At 35.5% G+C, this 22580-nt stretch overlaps 1 protein-coding gene and 1 long non-coding RNA gene across 2 annotated transcripts in view; one reads left to right on the plus strand and one right to left on the minus strand.

The window, feature by feature from the left end:
- LOC125646073 (uncharacterized) overlaps nucleotides 1–22076 on the minus strand; it is a 26716-nt gene extending 4640 nt beyond the window's left edge. Inside the window, exons 1-8 of the mRNA XM_048872208.2 lie at nucleotides 21521–22076; nucleotides 16728–16948; nucleotides 15453–15651; nucleotides 11882–12079; nucleotides 11558–11665; nucleotides 9688–9891; nucleotides 8272–8413; nucleotides 1327–1493 (exon numbers count right to left, since the gene is read on the minus strand). Of these exons, the coding sequence (XP_048728165.2) occupies nucleotides 1327–1493; nucleotides 8272–8413; nucleotides 9688–9891; nucleotides 11558–11665; nucleotides 11882–12079; nucleotides 15453–15651; nucleotides 16728–16946 (1237 nt within the window). The 5' untranslated portion in view covers nucleotides 16947–16948; nucleotides 21521–22076. The remainder of the gene's footprint in view (nucleotides 1–1326; nucleotides 1494–8271; nucleotides 8414–9687; nucleotides 9892–11557; nucleotides 11666–11881; nucleotides 12080–15452; nucleotides 15652–16727; nucleotides 16949–21520) is intronic.
- The window catches only part of LOC125646074 (uncharacterized), a 16654-nt gene continuing 15364 nt past the window's right edge, over nucleotides 21291–22580 (plus strand). Inside the window, exon 1 of the long non-coding RNA XR_007359568.2 lies at nucleotides 21291–21365. This is a non-coding gene — a long non-coding RNA (uncharacterized LOC125646074). The remainder of the gene's footprint in view (nucleotides 21366–22580) is intronic.

Here is a 22580-nt window from a genome sequence, read left to right on the forward strand (position 1 = left end):
CCAAATAATGTAATTGTAGTTTGCGGTAATGTGCTTTGAATGCCTGGATAATCCCTGCGTCCAGTGGTTGTAGATGACTCGTAGTGGTAGGAGGGAGAAAATGAATTTTTATGTTTGTTAGTTTCGGAACTGCATGACTAGGGGCATTGTCCATGATAAGTATATGTATACTAAAGATGGAGCATTTATAAACCTTATCCTAATATAGATTCCATAACCGTTTTCTGGGGGTAGACAAAACACCATCAAATTCTAATTCCCTAGCTCTCTTTCCTGATGTTTGAAGAATATCTCCTACAGTCCGTCTTTTCACGTCAATTTTCCATAATTCCGTAAAATAATTTGAGATTTCTTGCTGTGAATGCTTTGGATTGGCTTCATGGTATTTAATGGTTTCCAGTTTTTGTTTTATATCCAAGATAACACGCTTCGATTTCAGTGTGTCCGTCATACTCAAGAGTTCAAAAACAAGACTATACTGATTTGAACTCAGATGATTATAATGTACGTAATTTATTATCGGTTCAAAACTGTGATACCTGGAGGACTAACGGCGGATAATTGCTTAAGCCTGTTCATTGAAATTTTCCCGCCTAGCGGGGATGATTATAACGGTAAATGACCAAATCGTACCTGTAAATAGGTTGGCGGATGGCGGTATGCGGGGGATGGCAATATAACAGTGTTTTACATAGTGAGGAAAACGGGACTTTGAACTTTTTTGGCGATATGCGGGGGTGGTATTATAACGGGGAGCAATATAGTGGGGGATCACTGTATTGAATATGGAGCAAATATAATCCTGTATAAAGTACAGTTTCTAGAAAGATTCATTCTTGTTGATAATTTATATGATATATGTATACTCTTCAATTCTTGTGACATGATTAATTGATTTATTTCATATTGTTTAACGTCTCTCTCGAGAATATTTCACTCATATGGAGACGACATCATTGCCGGTGAAGGACTGCAAAATTTAGACCTATGCTTGGTGCTTACGGCCTTTGAGCAGGGAGTGATCTTTATCGTGCGACACCTGCTGTGACACGGGGCCTCGGTTTTTGCGGTCTCATCCGAAGTGTAGGGGGTATACACTTGCAAATGGTTTTTAAGTTGTGGTAAAAGAAGGATAATTCTGTCTCTTATAAATAATATAATAAACATTTATCACATGTTTAAGGAAATTTGCAATGTTTTACTGTGTAGTATACTACAAGTGACATGAGTTGAAGAAAATCAGAACTAAGAAAAGAAAAAAACGCCTTACTTGATACACGGCTTCTGTTTAGAGAATGTTAAAGGTAACAGTATTCTGGTGATTACCTTTGACCATGTTCTTATTTATGCCAATTTCAAGCTGCTGGTTGAAGTCGCAGTCATAGATTTTGCCATTCCAGTTAATGTTGATCAGATTGCGACACATCAAGTTGTCTACTGTGTGGATGTTATAGTTCCTAACCAGGAGTTCCATGTAATCCTTCAACTCACTCCTGTAATAAACAGCAACCAGATATAAAACACAGCAACCAGATATAAAACACAGCAACAATATATCATGCACAGCAACCAGGAGTTCCATGTAATCCTTCAACTCACTTCTGTAATACACAGTAACCAGATATCAACACCTGTAATACACAGAAACCAGATATCAACACCTGTAATACACAGCAACCAGATATCAACACCTGTAATACACAGCAACCAGATATCAACACCTGTAATACACAGCAACCAGATATCAACACCTGTAATACACAGCAACCAGATATCAACACCTGTAATACACAGCAACCAGATATCAACACCTGTAATACACAGCAACCAGATATCAACACCTGTAATACACAGCAACCAGATATCAACACCTGTAATACACAGCAACCAGATATAAAACACAGAAACCAGATGTCAACTTACTCCTGTTATACACAGCAAATGACTGCATATATCTACTCATTCCTGTAATACAAAGCAACCCAGATATCAACTTACTCCTTAATTAAGAAATAAGACATTATTTTTTAGTGTTATTGGGACATAACATGAAGTTGGTCACGTGATCAAATCCTATAACACCCAACTCTATTTCTTATATTCAGATTTCAGATTTTGATTAGTGTTCTTATCGAGCTTCCGTTATTATGTAGCAGATGACCGAAATAATGATCTGATAACAAAAGATATAGTTCGTTAGAGTTTTGTCAAATATACAAGAGGCCCAGGGGCCTTATAGGTTACCTGAGTATCAAGTAACAACCTTCCAATGTTTGAATTAGGTTTGTGTTTAAATATAAGAATTTTACTTTTGGATGGAAGAAACATTGAATAGCTATGTGGTAAGCCCCACCTTTGCACCAGAACCCCTGACCCAGGGGCCATAAATTTCAGTTTTGAAAGAAGTATCCTTGATCATCATTATCATACTATTAGTTTGGCTACTTAATACCCAGCAGCAGAGGAGAAGATTTTCAAAGAAATAAAATGCATTTTCACTATATGATCAATAGGGCCCCACCCTAATACCAGAACCCCTGACCCAGGGGCCATGAATTTCACAATTTTGAAAGAGGCATTCTTGCTCATCATAACCATGCTATTGGTTTGTCTACTTAATACCCAAGGACAGAGAAGAAGATTTTCAAAGAAATAATGCATTTTCACTATATGACTTATAGAGCCCCACCCTAGCACCAGAACCCCTGATCCAGGGGCCATGAATTTCACAATTTTTAACAAGAGGTACTGTGAGCAATGCTCACTATGAATACCCCCCGCTTACCCCAATCTCCCAAAGGGTGTTGGTAATAGGTATAAACTACCTCTTTTCTGAGTGTTGCTACTTTGATGTCCAGTGCGCATGACCTTTGACCTTTTGACCCCAAAATCGATAGGGAACATCTTCATCCCATGGGTAGTCCATATATATGATATGGTGACTGTAGGTGGAAAGGATAACACTTTAGAGCCCGGAAACCATATTGCTACTTCAATGTCCAGTGCGCTTGACCTTTGACCCCAAAATCGATAGGGAACATCTTCATCCCATGGGTAGTCCATATGTTTGATATGGTGACTGTAGATGGAAAGGATAACGCTTTAGAGCCCGGAAACCATATTGCTACTTCAATGTCCAGTGCGCTTGACCTTTGACCTTTTGACCCCAAATCGATAGGGAACATCTTCATCCTATGGGTAGTCCATATGTATGATATGGTGACTGTATGTGGAAAGGATAACACTTTAGAGCCCGGAAACCATATTGCTATTTCGATGTCCAGTGTGCTTGACCTTTGACCTTTTGACCCCAAAATCGATAGGGAACATCTTCATCCCATGGGTAGTCCATATATATGATATGGTGACTGTAGGTGGAAAGGATAATGCTTTAGAGCCCAGAAACCATTGCATCTACAGACGGACGGACAGACGGACAACCCGATTCCAGTATACCCCCCACAACTTGTTGCAGGGGGGGGGGGGGGGGGTATAAAGAGGCATCCTTGCTCATCATTACCATGCTATTAGTTTGTCTACTTAATACCCAGAGACAGAGAAGATTTTCAAAAAAATTCTACATTTTCACTATATGACCAATAGAGCCCCACCCTAACACAAGAACCCCTGCCCCAGGGGCCATGAATTTCACAATTTTGGTAGAGGGCTCAATGTTCATTATAATTATGCCCACAGTTTGGCTTCTTGATGTCCAGGAGTAAAGAAGAAGATTTTTAAAATTACACACATTTTGATGGTTTTTGCCCCACCCCTCAGGCCCCAGGGGGGCAGGGACCACGAATTTCACAATTTTTGTTCCCCTCCACCCACAGATGCTATATGCCAAAATTGGTTGAAATTGGTTCAGGGGTTTCAGAGAAGAAGCTGAAAATGTTCAAATGTTAACGCACGACGACGGACAAAAACAGATAGCAATAAGTCACCTGAATGAATTCAGGTGACCTAATAATTGGGAACAATATCTAAGAGTGACTCATGGTTGTAAGACAGATTTACACAAAGTACAGTTAGGTCACTTTTTTCACCTCCATTGTGTGTAAGAGAAAATAAACACAGACTAACCGAGAGTTTTTATTCACTTGGGAGATTTCTGTTTTAGAATATTGATGAAGAATCACAGCAGTACCCTGACAGGAACATAATTTTTCAAGCCTCAAAACCAGCCTGGCCTCACTGAAGGTCATGATGGCTGTTACCCAGAAACAACAAGTTATCATCACCATACAGTAGATAGGCCTATAGTAGGCCTCCATTTCTTCACTTCCAATATATCAAAGTCATCGTACGAATTTGCCACACTGCAGTATAAAGGCCTAATAGCAGACGGTATTTAAAGCAAGATATGATTGTAATCTACCAATCATAAAGCCTCCCAAAGAAAGCACTGGCTGTATAAAAGTGGGCTTTTTCTGAGTACTACTATTTTCCTCCCTTGCACAAAATCCATGCCAATTTTAACTTTATTTACAAAATGTAGATCACAAAGACTATGATTTTCAAAATTTTCAAAAAAAAAGCCTTCACTAAAACTGGTGTCAACTGACCTTCATCCTAGTTTGTAGGTCCTAACATCATTTTTGATGATCCCATATGTCTCTATCAGTCCCGGTTCTAAAGTTAACAAGTTTTTGTAATCTAGGTTAAAGGTCACTGGAGATACTAGTTTGTAGGTCACATTCTTTTATCACATCTACAGATTTCAGGTCTCTATCAATCCTGATTCTAAAATAATACAACTTTCTATGATCAAAGTCAAAGGTCACTAAAGACACTACATGTAGTTTGTAGGTCACAACATTCTTTTATCATTTCTGAAGATGCCATGTCTTTATCAGTCCCGGTTCTGAAGTTATACCAGATTTATGTTCAAGGTCACTGGATTCACTTGGCCTTGATACTAATTTGTAGATCTCATCATAATCCGCCTTTCATCATTTCTGAAGATCCTATCTCTCTATCAGACCTGGTTCTTAAGTAATACCAATTTTATATTATAAAGTCAGAGGTCACTGGACCTTGATACTAATTTGTAGATCTTATCATCTTCTTATCATTTTTGAAAATCCCATTCTCTACCAATTCCAGTTCTAAATTTATACCAGTTTTATGTTCACAGTCAGAGGTCCAGGTCACTGGAGTCACTTGACCTTGATACTAATTTGTAGATCCCAATATGCTTTCATCATTTCTGAAGACCCCATGTCTCAATCAGGCTTGGTTCTGAAGTAATACCAATTTTATGTTCCAAGGTCAGAACCAGACCTGACTGAGACATGGGGTATTAAGAAATGATGAAAGGATATTGGAATCACTTGACCAAGATACTAGTTTGCAGGTCCTGACATCCTCTTAACATTGCTGATAATCCCATGTTACTATTAGCCCCAGTTTTAAAATTCTACCAGTTTTTATGGTCAGGGGTCAAGGTCACTGGAGTCATTTGACCTAATACTAATTTGTAAGCCCTGTCATTCTCTTCTCATTTCCGAAAACCCCAGGACTCTATCATTTATGTGTTGAATTTTGGAATTAATTTTCCCCTATAGAGTTCTGTTAAACCCCACCACCATGTGATCCTCACAAAATGTACCCTAACCCCCTTCAATAACAAGATGTGTTTGTGAAACACAAATGCCCCCGATAATGGCCAATTCCAAAGATGGCCAAGGTCACAAGGACAAATATCTTGGTACCAGTAGAAAGATCCTGTCACAAGAAATGCTCATACACAATATGAAAGCTCTAATATTTACCATTTACAAGTTATGACCAATGTCAATTTTTTTTAAAAAGTAGGTCAAATGTCAAGGTCAGAAGGTTTAGTACCAACGGAAAGATATTCTCATAAGGAATACTCATGTGAAATATCAAAGCTCTATCACTTACTGTTCAAAAGTTATAAGCAAGGTTAAAATTTTCAAAAAAGTAGGTCAAACTCCAAGGTCAAGGTAACAGGGTAAAAAATGTGGGTACCCATGAATAGGTCTTGTCACAAGGAATACTCATGTGAAATATCAAAACTCTATCATTTACTTTGCAAAAGTTATTAGCAAAGTTAAAGTTTCAAACAGAATGACAGAATTACAAAATAACATGAATTACAGAATGACAGACAGGACAAAAACAATATGACCCCTGATTCATCTCAGGGGCATAAAAAAACAAAGACAATATCACTTGGTAATACAAGGTACAAAGAATTTAAATGCCTAGAATTTAGCTCTACAATGCTTACAGCCACATATGTTATTCAGTAATACAATGCACACTACCAGATATCAATTCATTATACAATGTACACACCCACAGATATCACTTTGTTATACAATGCACAAAGCCATAATTACCACTTAGTTAAGAACACCACAATATATATTACTTATCTAAGCACACATCCACAGATATCACTTTGTTATATAATGTACACACCCACAGATATCACTTTGTTATATAATGTATAAACACCCACAGATATCACTTTGTTATATAATGTACACACCCACATATATCACTTAGTTATACAATGTACACACCCACAGATATCACTTAGTTATACAATGTACACACCCACATATATCACTTTAGTTATACAATGTACACACCCACAGATATCACTTAGTTATACAATATACACACCCACAGATATCACTTAGTTATACAATGTACACACCCACAGATATCACTTTAGTTATATAATGTACACATCCACAGATATCACTTTAGTTATGAAATATACACACCCACAGATATTACTTTAGTTATATAATGTACACACCCACAGATATTACTTTAGTTATACAATGTACACACCCACAGATATTACTTTAGTTATATAATGTACACACCCACAGATATCACTTAGTTATACAATGTACACACCCACAGATATCTCTTTAGTTATATAATGTACACATCCACAGATATCACTTTAGTTATGAAATATACACACCCACAGATATTACTTTAGTTATATAATGTACACACCCACAGATATCACTTAGTTATACAATGTACACATCCACAGATATCACTTAGTTATACAATGTACACACCCACAGATATCACTTAGTTATACAATGTACACACCCACAGATATCACTTTGTTATATAATGTACACACCCACAGATATTACTTTAGTTATATAATGTACACACCCACATATATCACTTTAGTTATACAATGTACACACCCACAGATATCACTTAGTTATACAATGTACACACCCACAGATATCACTTAGTTATATAATGTACACACCCACAGATATTACTTTAGTTATATAATGTACACACCCACAGATATCACTTTGTTATATAATGTACACACCCACAGATATCACTTAGTTATACAATGTACACACCCACATATATCACTTTAGTTATACAATGTACACACCCACAGATATCACTTAGTTATATAATGTACACACTCACAGATATCACTTAGTTATATAATGTACACACCCACATATATCACTTAGTTATATAATGTACACACCCACAGATATCACTTAGTTATATAATGTACACACTCAGATATCACTTTAGTTATACAATGTACATACCCACAGATATCACTTTGTTATATAATGTACACATCCACAGATATCACTTTAGTTATGAAATATACACACCCACAGATATCACTTTGTTATATAATGTACACACCCACAGATATCACTTAGTTATAAAATGTACACACTCAGATATCACTTTGTTATATAATGTACACACCCACAGATATCACTTTGTTATATAATGTACACACCCACATATATCACTTAGTTATACAATGTACACACCCACAGATATCACTTTAGTTATACAATGTACACACCCACAGATATCACTTAGTTATACAATGTACACACCCACAGATATCACTTTAGTTATACAATGTACACACCCAGATATCACTTAGTTATACAATGTACACACCCACAGATATCTCTTTGTTATATATTGTACACACCCACATATATCACTTTAGTTATACAAAGCACAAAGCCAGATGTCCCTAAATATATTCACTGCCTTTGAATTTGCACACTGTGACATTTGAAACTATGAAATGTTTTTTAGTCAACAAAATAAATTCTGTTTAGAATGCTAAAATTTTAATATCATGCTTTCATTAAAACATAGCCTACATTATATAATTCAAAATATTTTTGAGGCATTCTGAATATTATCTTCATAGTAAAATGTCATTTATGTTACATTATCAATATAGTTTTAAATATGTGGTACCTTCTATACAGGAAGTCAGCGAATCTTTTGATTGGCATGTTGGTGATAGTAAAGAGCTCATTAAAACTGATACCAAAGAACTTGTTTAGTTCTTCTTTATACTTTTCCTCTAGCGGCCCTTGGGATGGGGGCAAAAAGGCACCTGAAATCAGAAAACAAGTCATGAGAACAGTTTTACCGACAATGGCTCCACGTAATGCAGTATCACATGCGTGCTATGCTGCTACACTCAGAACACAGGGACTCTTGGAATTTCTATTTCCCCAACACAAAGCTGTTTCACTCTTGGTAAATATCAAATTTATTTTCCAATGCTAAATATGAACATGAGAAAATGAAACTGCAGTCTACCAGGATTCTAAATGGGCCCTTATAAGTAAATTCTTTTGTGAAGTCACACCATAGAATTTTAAAAATCAACATTATTTTTTTTCGCTGACAAGGATATTAACCAAAATATATTGAACATACAGCTTAGCCAATGTGCTACAGAAGCTGTGATATCTCCAATGTGGGAGAGAGAAAGAGAGGGAGCAGGGTTCGAAATTAACTCATGTCCGTAAGTCCGAGACTAGTAAAAAACGTGTCGGACTAGTGAACTCTCTATAGCACTAGTCCGTACGGACTTGTGAAAATCCGGAAATCAATCTTCAATGTGGTAAAGATTTTTAGGAAGATTTGTCAGAGTCTCTTAGATGTTTGAACTTATGGTTGATTACCTGCATGGTCAAGTGTTTGCATGACTATGACATCCTGATCTTCCAAACACATGGAGTGCGTTCGAGACCGACGTTCTTCGAACGTGCACAAATTGTCAAATTCCTGCCGATTCCGAACGCCGAGTACACATCACGAGAACGTGTTCTAGGTGTAAGAATTGCAAGTAGTGTGGTCTGAGAACATGCACGTTTGTGCGCACATGTTCTCGTCATTCACGACTCTAACACAGTAGTTCATAACACTATAGCTCATGACTTGGTCAATCGAGTGAATTTTATCGACTTTATTGATAAAATTTCGAACTCCTGTGACTCTAAAATCTGAGCACCAAAAGAACAGGAACATCGATCTCGAACGCACTTATGGACGTTTATAAAAGGATTAACTCGGAGGTTAATATTGTATGCTTCTGAAGATTTTGAATGCGAAATAAAATATGGTGGTCTCTTTTTCTTCTGTAGGTGTCAGAAATTGAATTGTTTGCAACTGTGATGTGTTTGGTTTGATTAAAATGAAGATCATTTTATGATATACTGGACAGACTAGTGAAATGCTTTGCGGACTAGTGAACATCAACAGTGACTTGTCCGTACGGACTAGTGCTTGAAAAAGTTAATTTCGAACCCTGGGGAGACACAAAATTTATAATCTAGTGATGTTAAAACTCCTGAAATCAAGTTCTCTTGGTTCATTTACCTAAAGGATTATAGACTAGATCCAACTTCAAACTAGACCCCTCCTCTCCATATCCGAGTGAGTTGAACTTGAGGAGGGCCTGTATGCTTCGATCGAACACTCCCTTCCCTCTCTGTTGATTGACGTTCTTGGCTGTGTAACATGGGAGGGATGCCACGATGTTAACCCGATGATCCCTCATAAACTCAGCAGTGTCCTCCTGTCCTGTATAAATGTGAGATCTTGTGTAACAAATGCAATGCTCATGATGCAATATACACATGTCCAATATCAATACATTCAGTAATGAAGTAGTTATCATAGAAAATGTACACCAAGTTCATTGACCCTAGTCTTGGAAATTACAGCCTGTCTGACCTCCCAAGACAGTCCATCTCAGGCGGGTGAGGATGAAATTTCATACAAAAGCCTGGTGGTCAGGCTAATTTTTACAGCCAGTGTACAACAAATGTCACACTATTTGTGTAAAATGAACAAGAGTACCGCCAACGATACATAATATGCCCGTGAAAAGCTAATATAGAGTGTTTTTCTTACACCATGATTTGTAGAACTTGGCTTCAGGCAGTATCAGCAATCATCAGGGTGTGACACACTTTCTTTGCATCGTAAAAACAAACAAATCATGTACTCTCTGTGTAGTATTTTCACTTGGCATAAGATGTATGTTTACCAAGTTTGATAGTCCTAGCCCCAATGGTTCGGTCTGTATCCTACTACTATGACCTTGACCTTGAAAAACAATAGGCATCTTCATCTCATCATGGTGACCAAATATACTAAGTTGTAATATCCTGGAGCTTATGGTTCAGTTTGTATCCTGCCCACAAGGGTTTCCTACTAGGTTTTCCTACTAAGTGATACTACGACCTTGACCTTTGATCTTGAAAAACAATAGGCATCTTCCTCTCATCATGATGATCAAATGTACCAAGCTGTAAAATCCTGGAGCTTACGGTTCGGTCTGTATCCTGCCCACAAGGTCTGGACAGACAGACGGACGATGCCATACCATAATAGGTCCTGTCTTTGACGGGCGTATAAAAACTTCACAAAACTGAAAATCAAGACTGGCAGATTTTGAACAAGTCTGGCAACTTTTGAGTGTAGCCAGCCCTGTGACTGGCTCATAACTTCATTGAGTTCCTAACCCTGATTACATTTACAATTATTTTAATTATTGTAATCCCTATGAGATTATGGCTCAGATCTTTATAAAACACTAAGCATCCTCGCTGACATCTTGGGGAACATGTTTTAAATTCCTAGCCTTATTAGTACTCTGTCTATCCTTCCCAAAAGGTGCTAATAGATAAGGAGACTCACAGGAGATATATACACTGAACACTACATCATCCCATAATACAACTCAGTTAGGGTGGTTAAATAAGTGTATCAAGTTTGATTATGCTAGCCTTATAAGTACTGTTTTGATCTTGTTTTGTGCCAACAAAAATACTCTTGTTCATCTGACCTTGATCTATGACCTTGAAATACATTAGGTTTCCTCCTCCAATCTCTGGACACATGACAATGCATGTGCACTAAGTTTGATGATAGTAGCCTTATAAGACTAAGTAAAAGTTTTATCAGATGAAAGGTGGACAGATAGACGCATTGTGTCATACCATGACACGACGCATCTACCTTAAACATATGAAATTCATTATCACTAATTATTTCAGTGAACACACATAATAGTTCAATCATTTTATAGGATGACTTTCTATTATACAACTGTAATTTTCATTATCATGATAGATATAAATGAGAGAGAGAGAGAGAGAGAGAGAGAGAGAGAGAGAGAGAGAGAGAGAGAGAGAGAGAGAGAAAAACCTTCTAACAAAGGGAGAGCACTCTTATTTCTGACCTGGCTCAGTGTGTACAGTGAGGTTACTCCTAACAATGATGGTCTTTCCCAGCTTTCTGCCCTCACTAACAAGGAACCTGAACTCATCACACAGCTCTGGGGCACCTCCTGCAGAACCCAAATACTGTTAGTGGATTTTTGTGAGCGACACAAATGGTTTTAACACACTGCATTATTCAATTGAACCTCTTAAAAAAAAATTCCAACTCATAATTATTGTAAACATTCAGATGTAGATAAATAACATTTTTCTAAATCTATTAAAAAAATTCAATAACTTAAAATCGCCTACAGATAGCAATATTCTAAAACATCAAACTGTACCTGTAAGGTCCAGTGTATGGATGGAAGGGCTATTTCTAAGAATGTACAGACACCTTTCTGCGATCTCTCGGTTCATCATTTCCTTACGTTTTGGTGATGACTCGACATGACAGTGGCTGCAAGCTTGGTTACAGTATAGACCTATATTTACCTGTAGGACATTGATCTTCTTTTTCTTTAGAATGTCCTCCCCATTCCCTGTATAGTAAATAATCAAATCAGTGTTAAACATATTACAACACAGAAACATAAAATGTCCTCCCCATTCCCTGTATAGTAAATAATCAAATCAGTGTTAGGCCAATTCAACTTAATTGATAGAGTATCATCCCCGCCCGCCCCTCATAAATTGGCCCGCCCGGATTTTTTTATTTTGCGAAACTTGCGATTTCCGGAAAATGTTCATGTCCGACTCCGGTATTTACACTTCTTGTTTATATTTCCGGTATAGCAACGTGAAAAGCCACGTGAAGAAAATAGATATGATTTTCTAAATTTCTTACGGGCTTCAATGAAAGGAAGGAATTAATGATCTTCATATCTTGAAGAAGTTTGATATTTTTCTGTGTTTGAAATTAAAACTTAACCTGGAATTTGTCTGTGCAATAAACAAAGATTGATATTTATCTGGCATTAAATGATGAACTTCTGTTGACAAAAAATCGTTTGTCATTAATATTTTTCTCAGAAAATATGAATTAAAAAATAAAATCCTCCCACCCGCCCCATACTTTTTGGTGACCCTGGATGATAATCTACTGATTAAGTTGAATTGGTCTTAAACATATTACAACACAATATAAAATGTCCTCCCCATTCCCTGTATAGTAAATAATCAAATCAGTGTTAAACATATCCCAACACAATATAAAATGTCCTCCCCATTCCCTGTATAGTAAATAATCAAATCAGTGTTAAACATATCCCAACACAATATAAAATGTCCTCCCCATTCCCTGTATAGTAAATAATCAAATCAGTGTTAAACATATCCCAACACAATATAAAATGTCCTCCCCATTCCCTTTATAGTAAATAATCAAATCAGTGTTAAACATATCCCAACACAATATAAAATGTCCTCCCCATTCCCTGTATAGTAAATAATCAAATCAGTGTTAAACATATCCCAACACAATATAAAATGTCCTCCCCATTCCCTGTATAGTAAATAATCAAATCAGTGTTAAACATATCCCAACACAATATAAAATGTCCTCCCCATTCCCTTTATAGTAAATAATCAAATCAGTGTTAAACATATCCCAACACAAATATAAAATGTCCTCCCCATTCCCTGTATAGTAAATAATCAAATCAGTGTTAAACATATCCCAACACAATATAAAATGTCCTCCCCATTCCCTGTATAGTAAATAATCAAATCGGTGTTAAACATATTACAACACAGAAATATAATGACCTGCTTGTCCATATGTATCATGCATGAGATAATATATTACATACATTTAAGAACAATGACCTTCAAAGACATTGTACTGTAGGTTTCTGTGACCTTGACCTTTTACATACATGTATGACAGAACGTAGCCTCTGAGTTCCATTACATTGTATAACCAACTTTTATGTCATTTATGAGTTATAAACGCTGTATGGCGTGTTTTATACCGAATGTTAGGTTGTTCTTGGCACACTGATTTTGGCTACGTATTACTCCGTTTACCTGATCAAGACATAGGGCTCTCGGTGGGTGTGACCAGTCAACAGGGGATGTTTACTCCTCCTAGGTACCTGATCCCACCTCTGGTATCTTAAGGAGTCTGTGTTTGCCCAACTTTTTAATTTGTATTCCTTATAGAGGTTATGAGATTGATGTTCGTTATCTTCACCTTTCTTTTTTCTTTTTTTTTTTAGATGAGTCATACAGCTCAAACACATAGTTTTTTTTAGATGAGCCATACAGCTCAAACACATAGTAGCTGATCATTCTAACTGACTGACAGAGAATGAATGACACATGTACTGTATACATATCAAACAATGTACTGTGTACATATCAAACAATGTACTGTATACATATCAAACAATGTACTGTGTACATATCAAACAATGTACTGTATACATATCAAACAATGTACTGTGTACATATCAAACAATGTACTGTATACATATCAAACAATGTACTGTATACATATCAAACAATGTACTGTATACATATCAAACAATGTACTGTGTACATATCAAACAATGTACTGTATACATATCAAACAATGTACTGTATACATATCAAACAATGTACTGTGTACATATCAAACAATGTACTGTATACATATCAAACAATGTACTGTGTACATATCAAACAATGTACTGTGTACATATCAAACAATGTACTGTATACATATCAAACAATGTACAGTATACATATCAAACAATGTACTGTATACATATCAAACAATGTACTGTGTACATATCAAACAATGTACTGTATACATATCAAACAATGTACTGTATACATATCAAACAATGTACTGTATACATATCAAACAATGTACTGTATACATATCAAACAATGTACTGTGTACATATCAAACAATGTACTGTATACATATCAAACAATGTACTGTATACATATCAAACAATGTACTGTGTACATATCAAACAATGTACTGTATACATATCAAACAATGTACTGTATACATATCAAACAATGTACTGTGTACATATCAAACAATGTACTGTATACATATCAAACAATGTACTGAATACATATCAAACAATGTACTGTGTACATATCAAACAATGTACTGTATACATATCAAACAATGTACTGTGTACATATCAAACAATGTACTGTGTACATATCAAACAATGTACTGTATACATATCAAACAATGTACTGTATACATATCAAACAATGTACTGTATACATATCAAACAATGTACTGTGTACATATCAAACAATGTACTGTGTACATATCAAACAATGTACTGTGTATATATCAAACAATGTACAGTATACATATCAAACAATGTACTGTGTACATATCAAACAATGTACTGTGTACATATTAAATGATTACAGTGTACTCATTACATGATGTACTGTGTACTTATTAAACGATGTACAGTATACTTATTAAACGATGTACAGTATACTTATTAAACGATGTACAGTATACTTATTAAATGATGCACAGTATATTTATTAACTGATGCACTTTATACATATTAAATGATGTATGATATACTTATTAAACGATGTACAGTATACTTATTAAATGATGTACAGTATACTTATTAAACGATGTACAGTATACTTATTAAATGATGTACAGTATACTTACTAAACGATGTACAGTATACTTATTAAACGATGTACAGTATACTTATTAAATGATGTACAGTATACTTACTAAACGATGTACAGTATACTTATTAAATGATGTACAGTATACTTATTAAACGATGTACAGTATACTTATTAAACGATGTACAGTATACTTATTAAATGATGAACAGTATACTTATTAAACGATGTACAGTATACTTATTGAACGATGTACAGTATACTTATTAAATGATGTACAGTATACTTATTAAATGCACATACTTTGTTCTTTTGTTTCTGCCCTTTTCTGTTTCCAAAACACTTCAAAGTCTGGAATATTCAGATTTGTCAGGGCCCTCTGTCTGCGCTTTCTCTCCTCTTTCGTTAATTTCTTCTGCCCAAGTTCTTTAAGTTTTGCAGCTGCGAATTTGAAGTCTTCATCTTCTTCCATCTGTTTCAGTGTCTCCGGTATAAGTGAACCCTAAAATACAACACTCATAGTTCAATGACACATCCATTTCAAATTAATCTGTTACTAAGATACCTAATGTGACAGATTGATCGGTAAGCTCAAAAAGGTCAGGCACTGATCATAAACATAGCAGTTTTTGTTCCTCATTTATCCAAAGATGCTATATATCTAAAAGTTGGAAAAAAACCCTGGCTGAGTACACCCTAAAAATGAAAACTTTCAAATGTAACTACAGGAATGATCAACACCTGACAGGCATGGATCATGATAAGTCACCGGAGTCAATGAGATGACCTCAACAAATTATACAATCCTCTCAGATTATATATTTTGGAATGAAACTTTTTGAAAATAGACGGTTGTCTAATCTGCAGTAAAAGAAGTAGGTACAGTTTCTACAGTCATCTGGCCCAAAATATTGATGATTTCACATGGAGCTCAAATCCTGGCATTCAATTAAGGAATAGTTTAGCAAACCCAAAATTCACTCAGTTTGATCAGCAAAATGATTTGTGTCATATGACGAGAGCTTAAAGTTGGCATACAATTGCAAAAATGCCATTTTCAATGAAAATATCCACAAATTCAGGTGGTTTTCCTTTTAGAAAACATACAGCGCATGCGTCGAGCAAATTCATATTGAAGCATGTTTTTCATCTCAAAATAATACACAATATATATCATTTTCATTTTGCTCGACAAATGCGCACATCTTTTCCTGAGCAATAATTTGTATGACATTTGACAGTTTTCAGGCTTATTTTGAGAAAAAGGCGGGAAATGTCTTATTCATGATGTCATAATGCTATCCAATTAGGAATATTCTGATTTTGTTGACATAGTATACATGTACCTGGCATTTATTTTACTTTCTTAAAACGCTGATTACGGTTAATTCCAGACACATTTTGTAGAGAGACATTTTTTGGGCCTTTTTATGTATACAACCGTACCTTGTTCTTTCCATGCAGGTTTTTTAGAAAAAATTCTTTGATCAAATGATATGGACATCTGAAAACATGTACACTTTGCGTAATTATATATCCAATTAATAGTAATTAACAATAATTATATATCCAAAATACCTTGGTTCTCTCCCTCAGGTCCTGCAACCCCTCCCATTTTAGGGCCGGAGGAGGTTTTTGTGGGCGTGTCAGACGATGACTGTGTATGTCTATGGAGGTGTTATAATCAGGCAAATGCACATCTTTATAATGACTGCCTGATTTAGAGCTATACAAGCAGCAGGGGGAATATTCGATCACGTGACGGCAAATGTAACTAACAGAGGGTAGTCTCAGCATGTCTGAAAATATAAACATTATGTACATTGTATGTAATCTAAAATGGTAAAACTGTCAGTGTGCATGTATATGTACCTACTATTCTGTTTCATCAGGTCCAATGTCTTGATTTAGCTATATATAGCTTTAAGAAGAGACAATTTAATAAAAGCAGAGACACAAAGTGCTAGAAGGGGATAGGTGGTGGAGGGAATCACATCCTCCTGCTGGGGGGGGGGGGTCAATAAATACTTTGAAAAATAAGGACTGATTATGCAATTTTCACAGATTATTTCAGATTTTTTAGTTGCCCAAAAGGGTGGGGGTATTTAAAAGGGTTTCACAGAACATAATTGGACTGAAATATAGACTAGCATCATCGGAAACCCATGGTCAGTTGCACTATATTTAGGTAAACGTCGTGCGACCGACTGTGGATTTCCGACGATGGTAGACTAGCTGAAGCATAACAAACAATTCGTATTTCACCACAGAGACTTGCATACATATTTGTAGTTTGGTATGAAAATGATAGGACTAGGTGCAAAAGATTTTTCTTTCGAATCAGGGTGTTCAAATAAAAAGCAATATGTCCAAAACACGCTCAAGTCTTTCAAAACAAACTATCTCATCAAATGACGGTCTTTCAATAAAGATGGCTGGAAATTACCAAATCTTGTTCCAAAAATGTCTGTAAATATTAACCTACTTCTATACTTTGGGATACATGCCCACTAGCACACCCACACCTCTCCCAATAATTATTTAAGATTGGCATATCTCAGTTAATTCCATTAATGCTACATCATACGATCATTGAGATTGGTCATGGTTTGCCTATCTGGAATTTTGTATCTATAGTGTTTATAACCTCCAATGAATTTTTGAGTGATTATTGTTCTTAATTATTTTAATAATCAATTTTTAAAAAGTAATCAAAATTAATGATAAATTGTCACTTCTCTATTCTCTGTTTATTTTGAAACATCCACTTTATGACAACATTTTCTATATATGATAATATATCTTCTAATATTTATACAAATAATATATTTACATTTCCAATGTTTTTGCCTTTAATACCTTTACAAATTGTAATGATAGCCATTTCCTCATGAAAGTGCAGCAGTTGTAAACTGCAAGTGCATATAAATAAAGAACTACTTGATAAATATACTATGCCTTGCGAGTTGTCAATGTCCTTAAATATCTTTTCACGATTTTTGTGAGATTTTCGCTTCAATATTATGGCTGTAGCCATATGATGATTTTAGGACAAGGGTTATGGTGTAAAGGTACGATGAACTTAGGATGTGTCCTAAATTTAGGAAAGCCTCGAGAACCTGACTTAAGACTAAGACGTGTCCTAAGACATACTTGGGACACGTCTTAGTCCTAAGATAGCTTCGTGAACATGCCTGCTGATCCTCGTTAATTAAAGTGTCACTCACTGATCCTCATGGCTTGTCAAAAGTCTCAGTCTCTCTTTTCAGTTTCAGTGGCTAAATTCTTCGAAATTTAGTGTCTTTTGGGAAAAGACACATATCTAATCTCTGTCCTGATTTCACATTGCAGTTCAAAGCAGAGCATTGGAGCATAATTACAGGGCCTTTCAATGTAAACATGTAAATTTGGTTTGCCGCTACAGTCGAAATACATTCATTTGTAAGATATACATTTTAATCAGGTAACATTTGACCTTTTTATATAAAAAGTACAAGACAATATGTAATATCAGACCCATTGAATACAATGTCTTATGAGAACATATTCAATGGTGGATTTGGGGGTATGGGAATTACACCCCGTCCCCCTTTGATTGAATTTTTTAAATTATTAAAATGCACCCGTCCCTCGTGTTGTAGGAATTATCCCCTTAATTAGCACTTCATATCTGGAATCAAACAGCGGATGTTACATCATGATTGATGGAGAACTGATCCTTGTTATTAAAATGCTGCTCAAAGATCACTTGGCACAGGTCTACTTCTTTTCAGTTTCAATATCCAAATTTTCATAACTCAGGGTCTTTTGGGAAGAGAAACATTCTTAATCCCTGTCCCGATTTCACATTGCAGTTCAAAGCTGTGCATTGTACCATAAATGCAGGCCTTTTCGATGTAAACACTATAAAAGCCTATCAATGCAATCGAAAGTTGACTCAGATGACGTCATAAGCTACGGGCGATAACTCGCGTCACAACACAATTATCAATTACTCAGGTTTGATAGCACTGTGTAAATCACGCCAAGTGATTTTCGTCAAAATTTCCATGGAAATTAATCCATAAGTGTATGACAGACATTTTTCTGTGTAAAAGTCAAGTTTTAAGAAAATCACCGCACTTGACCTTTAAAATTTAAAATGGAACTAAAAAATTCAGGGGGCAGGCTCAAATCACGGTCCGTTGCATTTTCTCCTTTCCTCTTACATTTAGCAGGTCCAGCACAATCTCTATATTTATAGCTATACGGCTTTATAAAGCTCTTTGAAATAGCTTGATTAAGCTAGTTTAGACTGAATTTCTTAAGAGCAATGACATTGCTAAGAAGTCGTGAAATAATTTTTGAACATGTTTATATTTTGAAATAACCACTAATTTAACTACTCTAGAGCTAGAAATAATCTTTTTAATCACCTTTTCATGCTTGACTTGGTCAATATTGATACAAAATTGTCATAAGATAAGATAAGAGGCATAACAGTAAGACAGTTTATAAAGAAGGAAATTCAAAAAAGAAAGAAAGTTTACAACATTAACTACAGGTTACATAGACTGCAAACTGCATGTGGATGCAGCATGTTGGGGACACAAGTACATACATATATGAATTATATTATTATGCATTGATGTTAATTTGCCTTTGCAAACTAATATAAATATCTTTTCAGCTGTTCATAAATTTATTATAGAAGAAACTAAATTACTTGTAGATTTGTTTAATCATTGTACATTTTACCTGTTAATTATTACCTTGCATGACAGGTTGTAATATTTTAGAAAAGGGACTTGTAAATTGTTAGAATTTGTTCCCAATCTTTTGATTTGATCAATAAAAAACATGTATGTTCAAAACAATAACCTGTTCAAAACAATAAGTTCAAAACAATAACCTGTTCAAAACAATAACCTTACTACACCTTTATAGAATTTTCATGAATAGAGAATTTCTTTTGTGTTGCTAACTCTCCACTGCCCTGTCAGTGTGTGCATTGAAGCGTAGATAAGTAGGATGACTTTACAAAGTGGAATATGATTCTTTTGATCCTCATTGATGTTTACTCTATATGCTGAAGATTGGATAACTGTTAATGTTGCTTTTTTTTTTTTAATAATCCTAAACTTTTGACAATTCTGAATGAAAATTCTCCCTAGGAATCTGCTACACCAGAGAAATTTGATATGGATGAAGAGTTGTGGATTATGTCTGTACAGTAATATTTTGAAATAGAAAACTTTCAAATTTACTTTGGTAGTAAAAAAAAAAATGCAGTTTTAGTAGAAAGCGTTCTGAAAAAATTAAAAACCCCTGCTGGAGTCAAACCCGCAATTTACAGTTCAGCAGTCGACATGCTAACCTACTGAGCTACGCAATGATATTTGAAATGAATAGAAGTCAGCCATTATGATGATGTTGTGTACCTCCTTAAGAGATGTAGTTTAACAAGTATTTTTGTTTACAATGTGTTGTATGGAGTACAAGGATGAAATATTTCCATTCACTGAACATGGTGAAATAAGATTTGTGTGTTTTTAGAAACTGATTTGACAAAAGATTTGAAATACTTAATTAAATCAAGCTATTTCAAATAGCTTGATAAAGCTATCTATAGAGATTGTTCTGGGCCTGTTTAAAGCCACAACTCAGCCCCTGACACTAAAAAGTGAAAATGCCTGCTAGTGGATAAAGATACTGGGTTGATGTCTTCACGATGTGGAGACATTCAAGGAGGGAGGAATGTGGCGGTCAGACAAGGAGGGAGGAATGTGGCAGTCAGACAAGTTTGATCGCTGGTGTCCAGATAGCTCTGACACACAGGCACGTGACGTTTTGAATATCTATAATAAAAAAAATTGTCTTCCTGTAAATATAATATTATGTTTACAGGAAGACAATTTTTTTTATTACAGATATTTAAAACGTCATGTGTCTGTGCTCTGACAGTTGGTAAAGCACCAGACTCAACATTCACGGGGCCAAGGATTTAATCCCGATCTGGTCCGTTGCATTTTCCCTCCATCTATTGATCAGTTTCAAAATAGCTACATCAAGACCCAGGCCTAGGTTTAAAGCAACCTGAATATTATACTTCTGCCCTTAGATCCGCTCACATATACAGTCAATGAAGTTTGACCGTGCTATATACAGATTATATATGCGAGTGGATTTTAATCAGATAAGGGAAGAAAATATAGATGGTAAGCGAACACTTCAACGGTAAGTGACACTGAACACTTATTATTTATCAGTCGTCCTTCACTTGCTGTCAAACATGTACATGTAAGTTACGGGATGGTCATTTCCTTGGATAGTATCAACACGAAATAGAAAATGCATCACAAATATATGTCTCCTTTAATGAACAATCATACCTTAGTGGTCTTAGTGTAATGCTATATGGTCTGCTGTTCTAATTCTTGTCCACTTCCAAGACCTCTGATCACGGCCTCAGCTGTGATGACCGGAAGTAGAACTGTTATGAAAGTTCACGACAAGAGGCGCAACTTTCATTTTGTGAAATTGTTCACGTGACTACAATCTAATCACATGATGTAAACAATAGAAACGTACAACCTTTGCCACCACAACGATATTCACATGTGTAATGATAGCATGATACAAGAACAAAAAATAAATAAATAAATAAATCATTAAAAATCAAAAAAATTAGAAAAGTAGGCTGATCCCCTGTGTAGAAAAGGAAGGGAAAAAATTAAATAAATAAATAAAAAAAAAAAAAACAAAAAAACAACAACCCCCAAACCAGATAGCAAGACTACATCGGCCCAACGTTGGTTGTCGATACATTTATTACCAGACTGTTAACAGGCACTGTCCCTTGGTGCCCCCTGTAATCAAGTCAACAATTCATACTTTCTTTAACACTTCTACAATTGTTTTCATTTATATAATTAATTAATTATTCTATTCTAACCTCGATCCCTGCTTTAGCATTTAACATTCAGAATAACTGGATCCTGCATGTACATGTGTTTTCTACTTGCATGCTATACTTACTAACCCAGATAGCAAGACAATGTCGGGCCAAAGTTGGCCCAATTTTTTTTTTACAACGTTGGGCCACTGTTGGTAGTCCTATGTTGCCCCACGGTCATTTTGCTCATCGGCCCAACATGTTGGCATACTGTTGGGCCAATGTAGGTATAATTGTAAGCCAACTTACAGCCAATATTGGTAGTTGGTTGTTTTGGTTGGCCCGATGTTGGCCCCTTGTTGAAATGATGGCATTATTGTTGGACCAACGTAGATAATATTGTAAGCCAACTAACAGCTATGGCACGCCAAATTCACAAAAATGAGCTAAATATAGTTTCACAGTTGATAAACTAGGTTTATCGACTGTAAACTATAGTTTACGGACCGTAAACTATAGTTAACGATTCGTTAACTATAGTTTTCATCCGTAAAACT

The sequence above is a fragment of the Ostrea edulis genome, chromosome 6, assembly GCF_947568905.1.
Source record: "Ostrea edulis chromosome 6, xbOstEdul1.1, whole genome shotgun sequence".
Classification (NCBI taxonomy): Eukaryota; Metazoa; Mollusca; class Bivalvia; order Ostreida; family Ostreidae; genus Ostrea; species Ostrea edulis.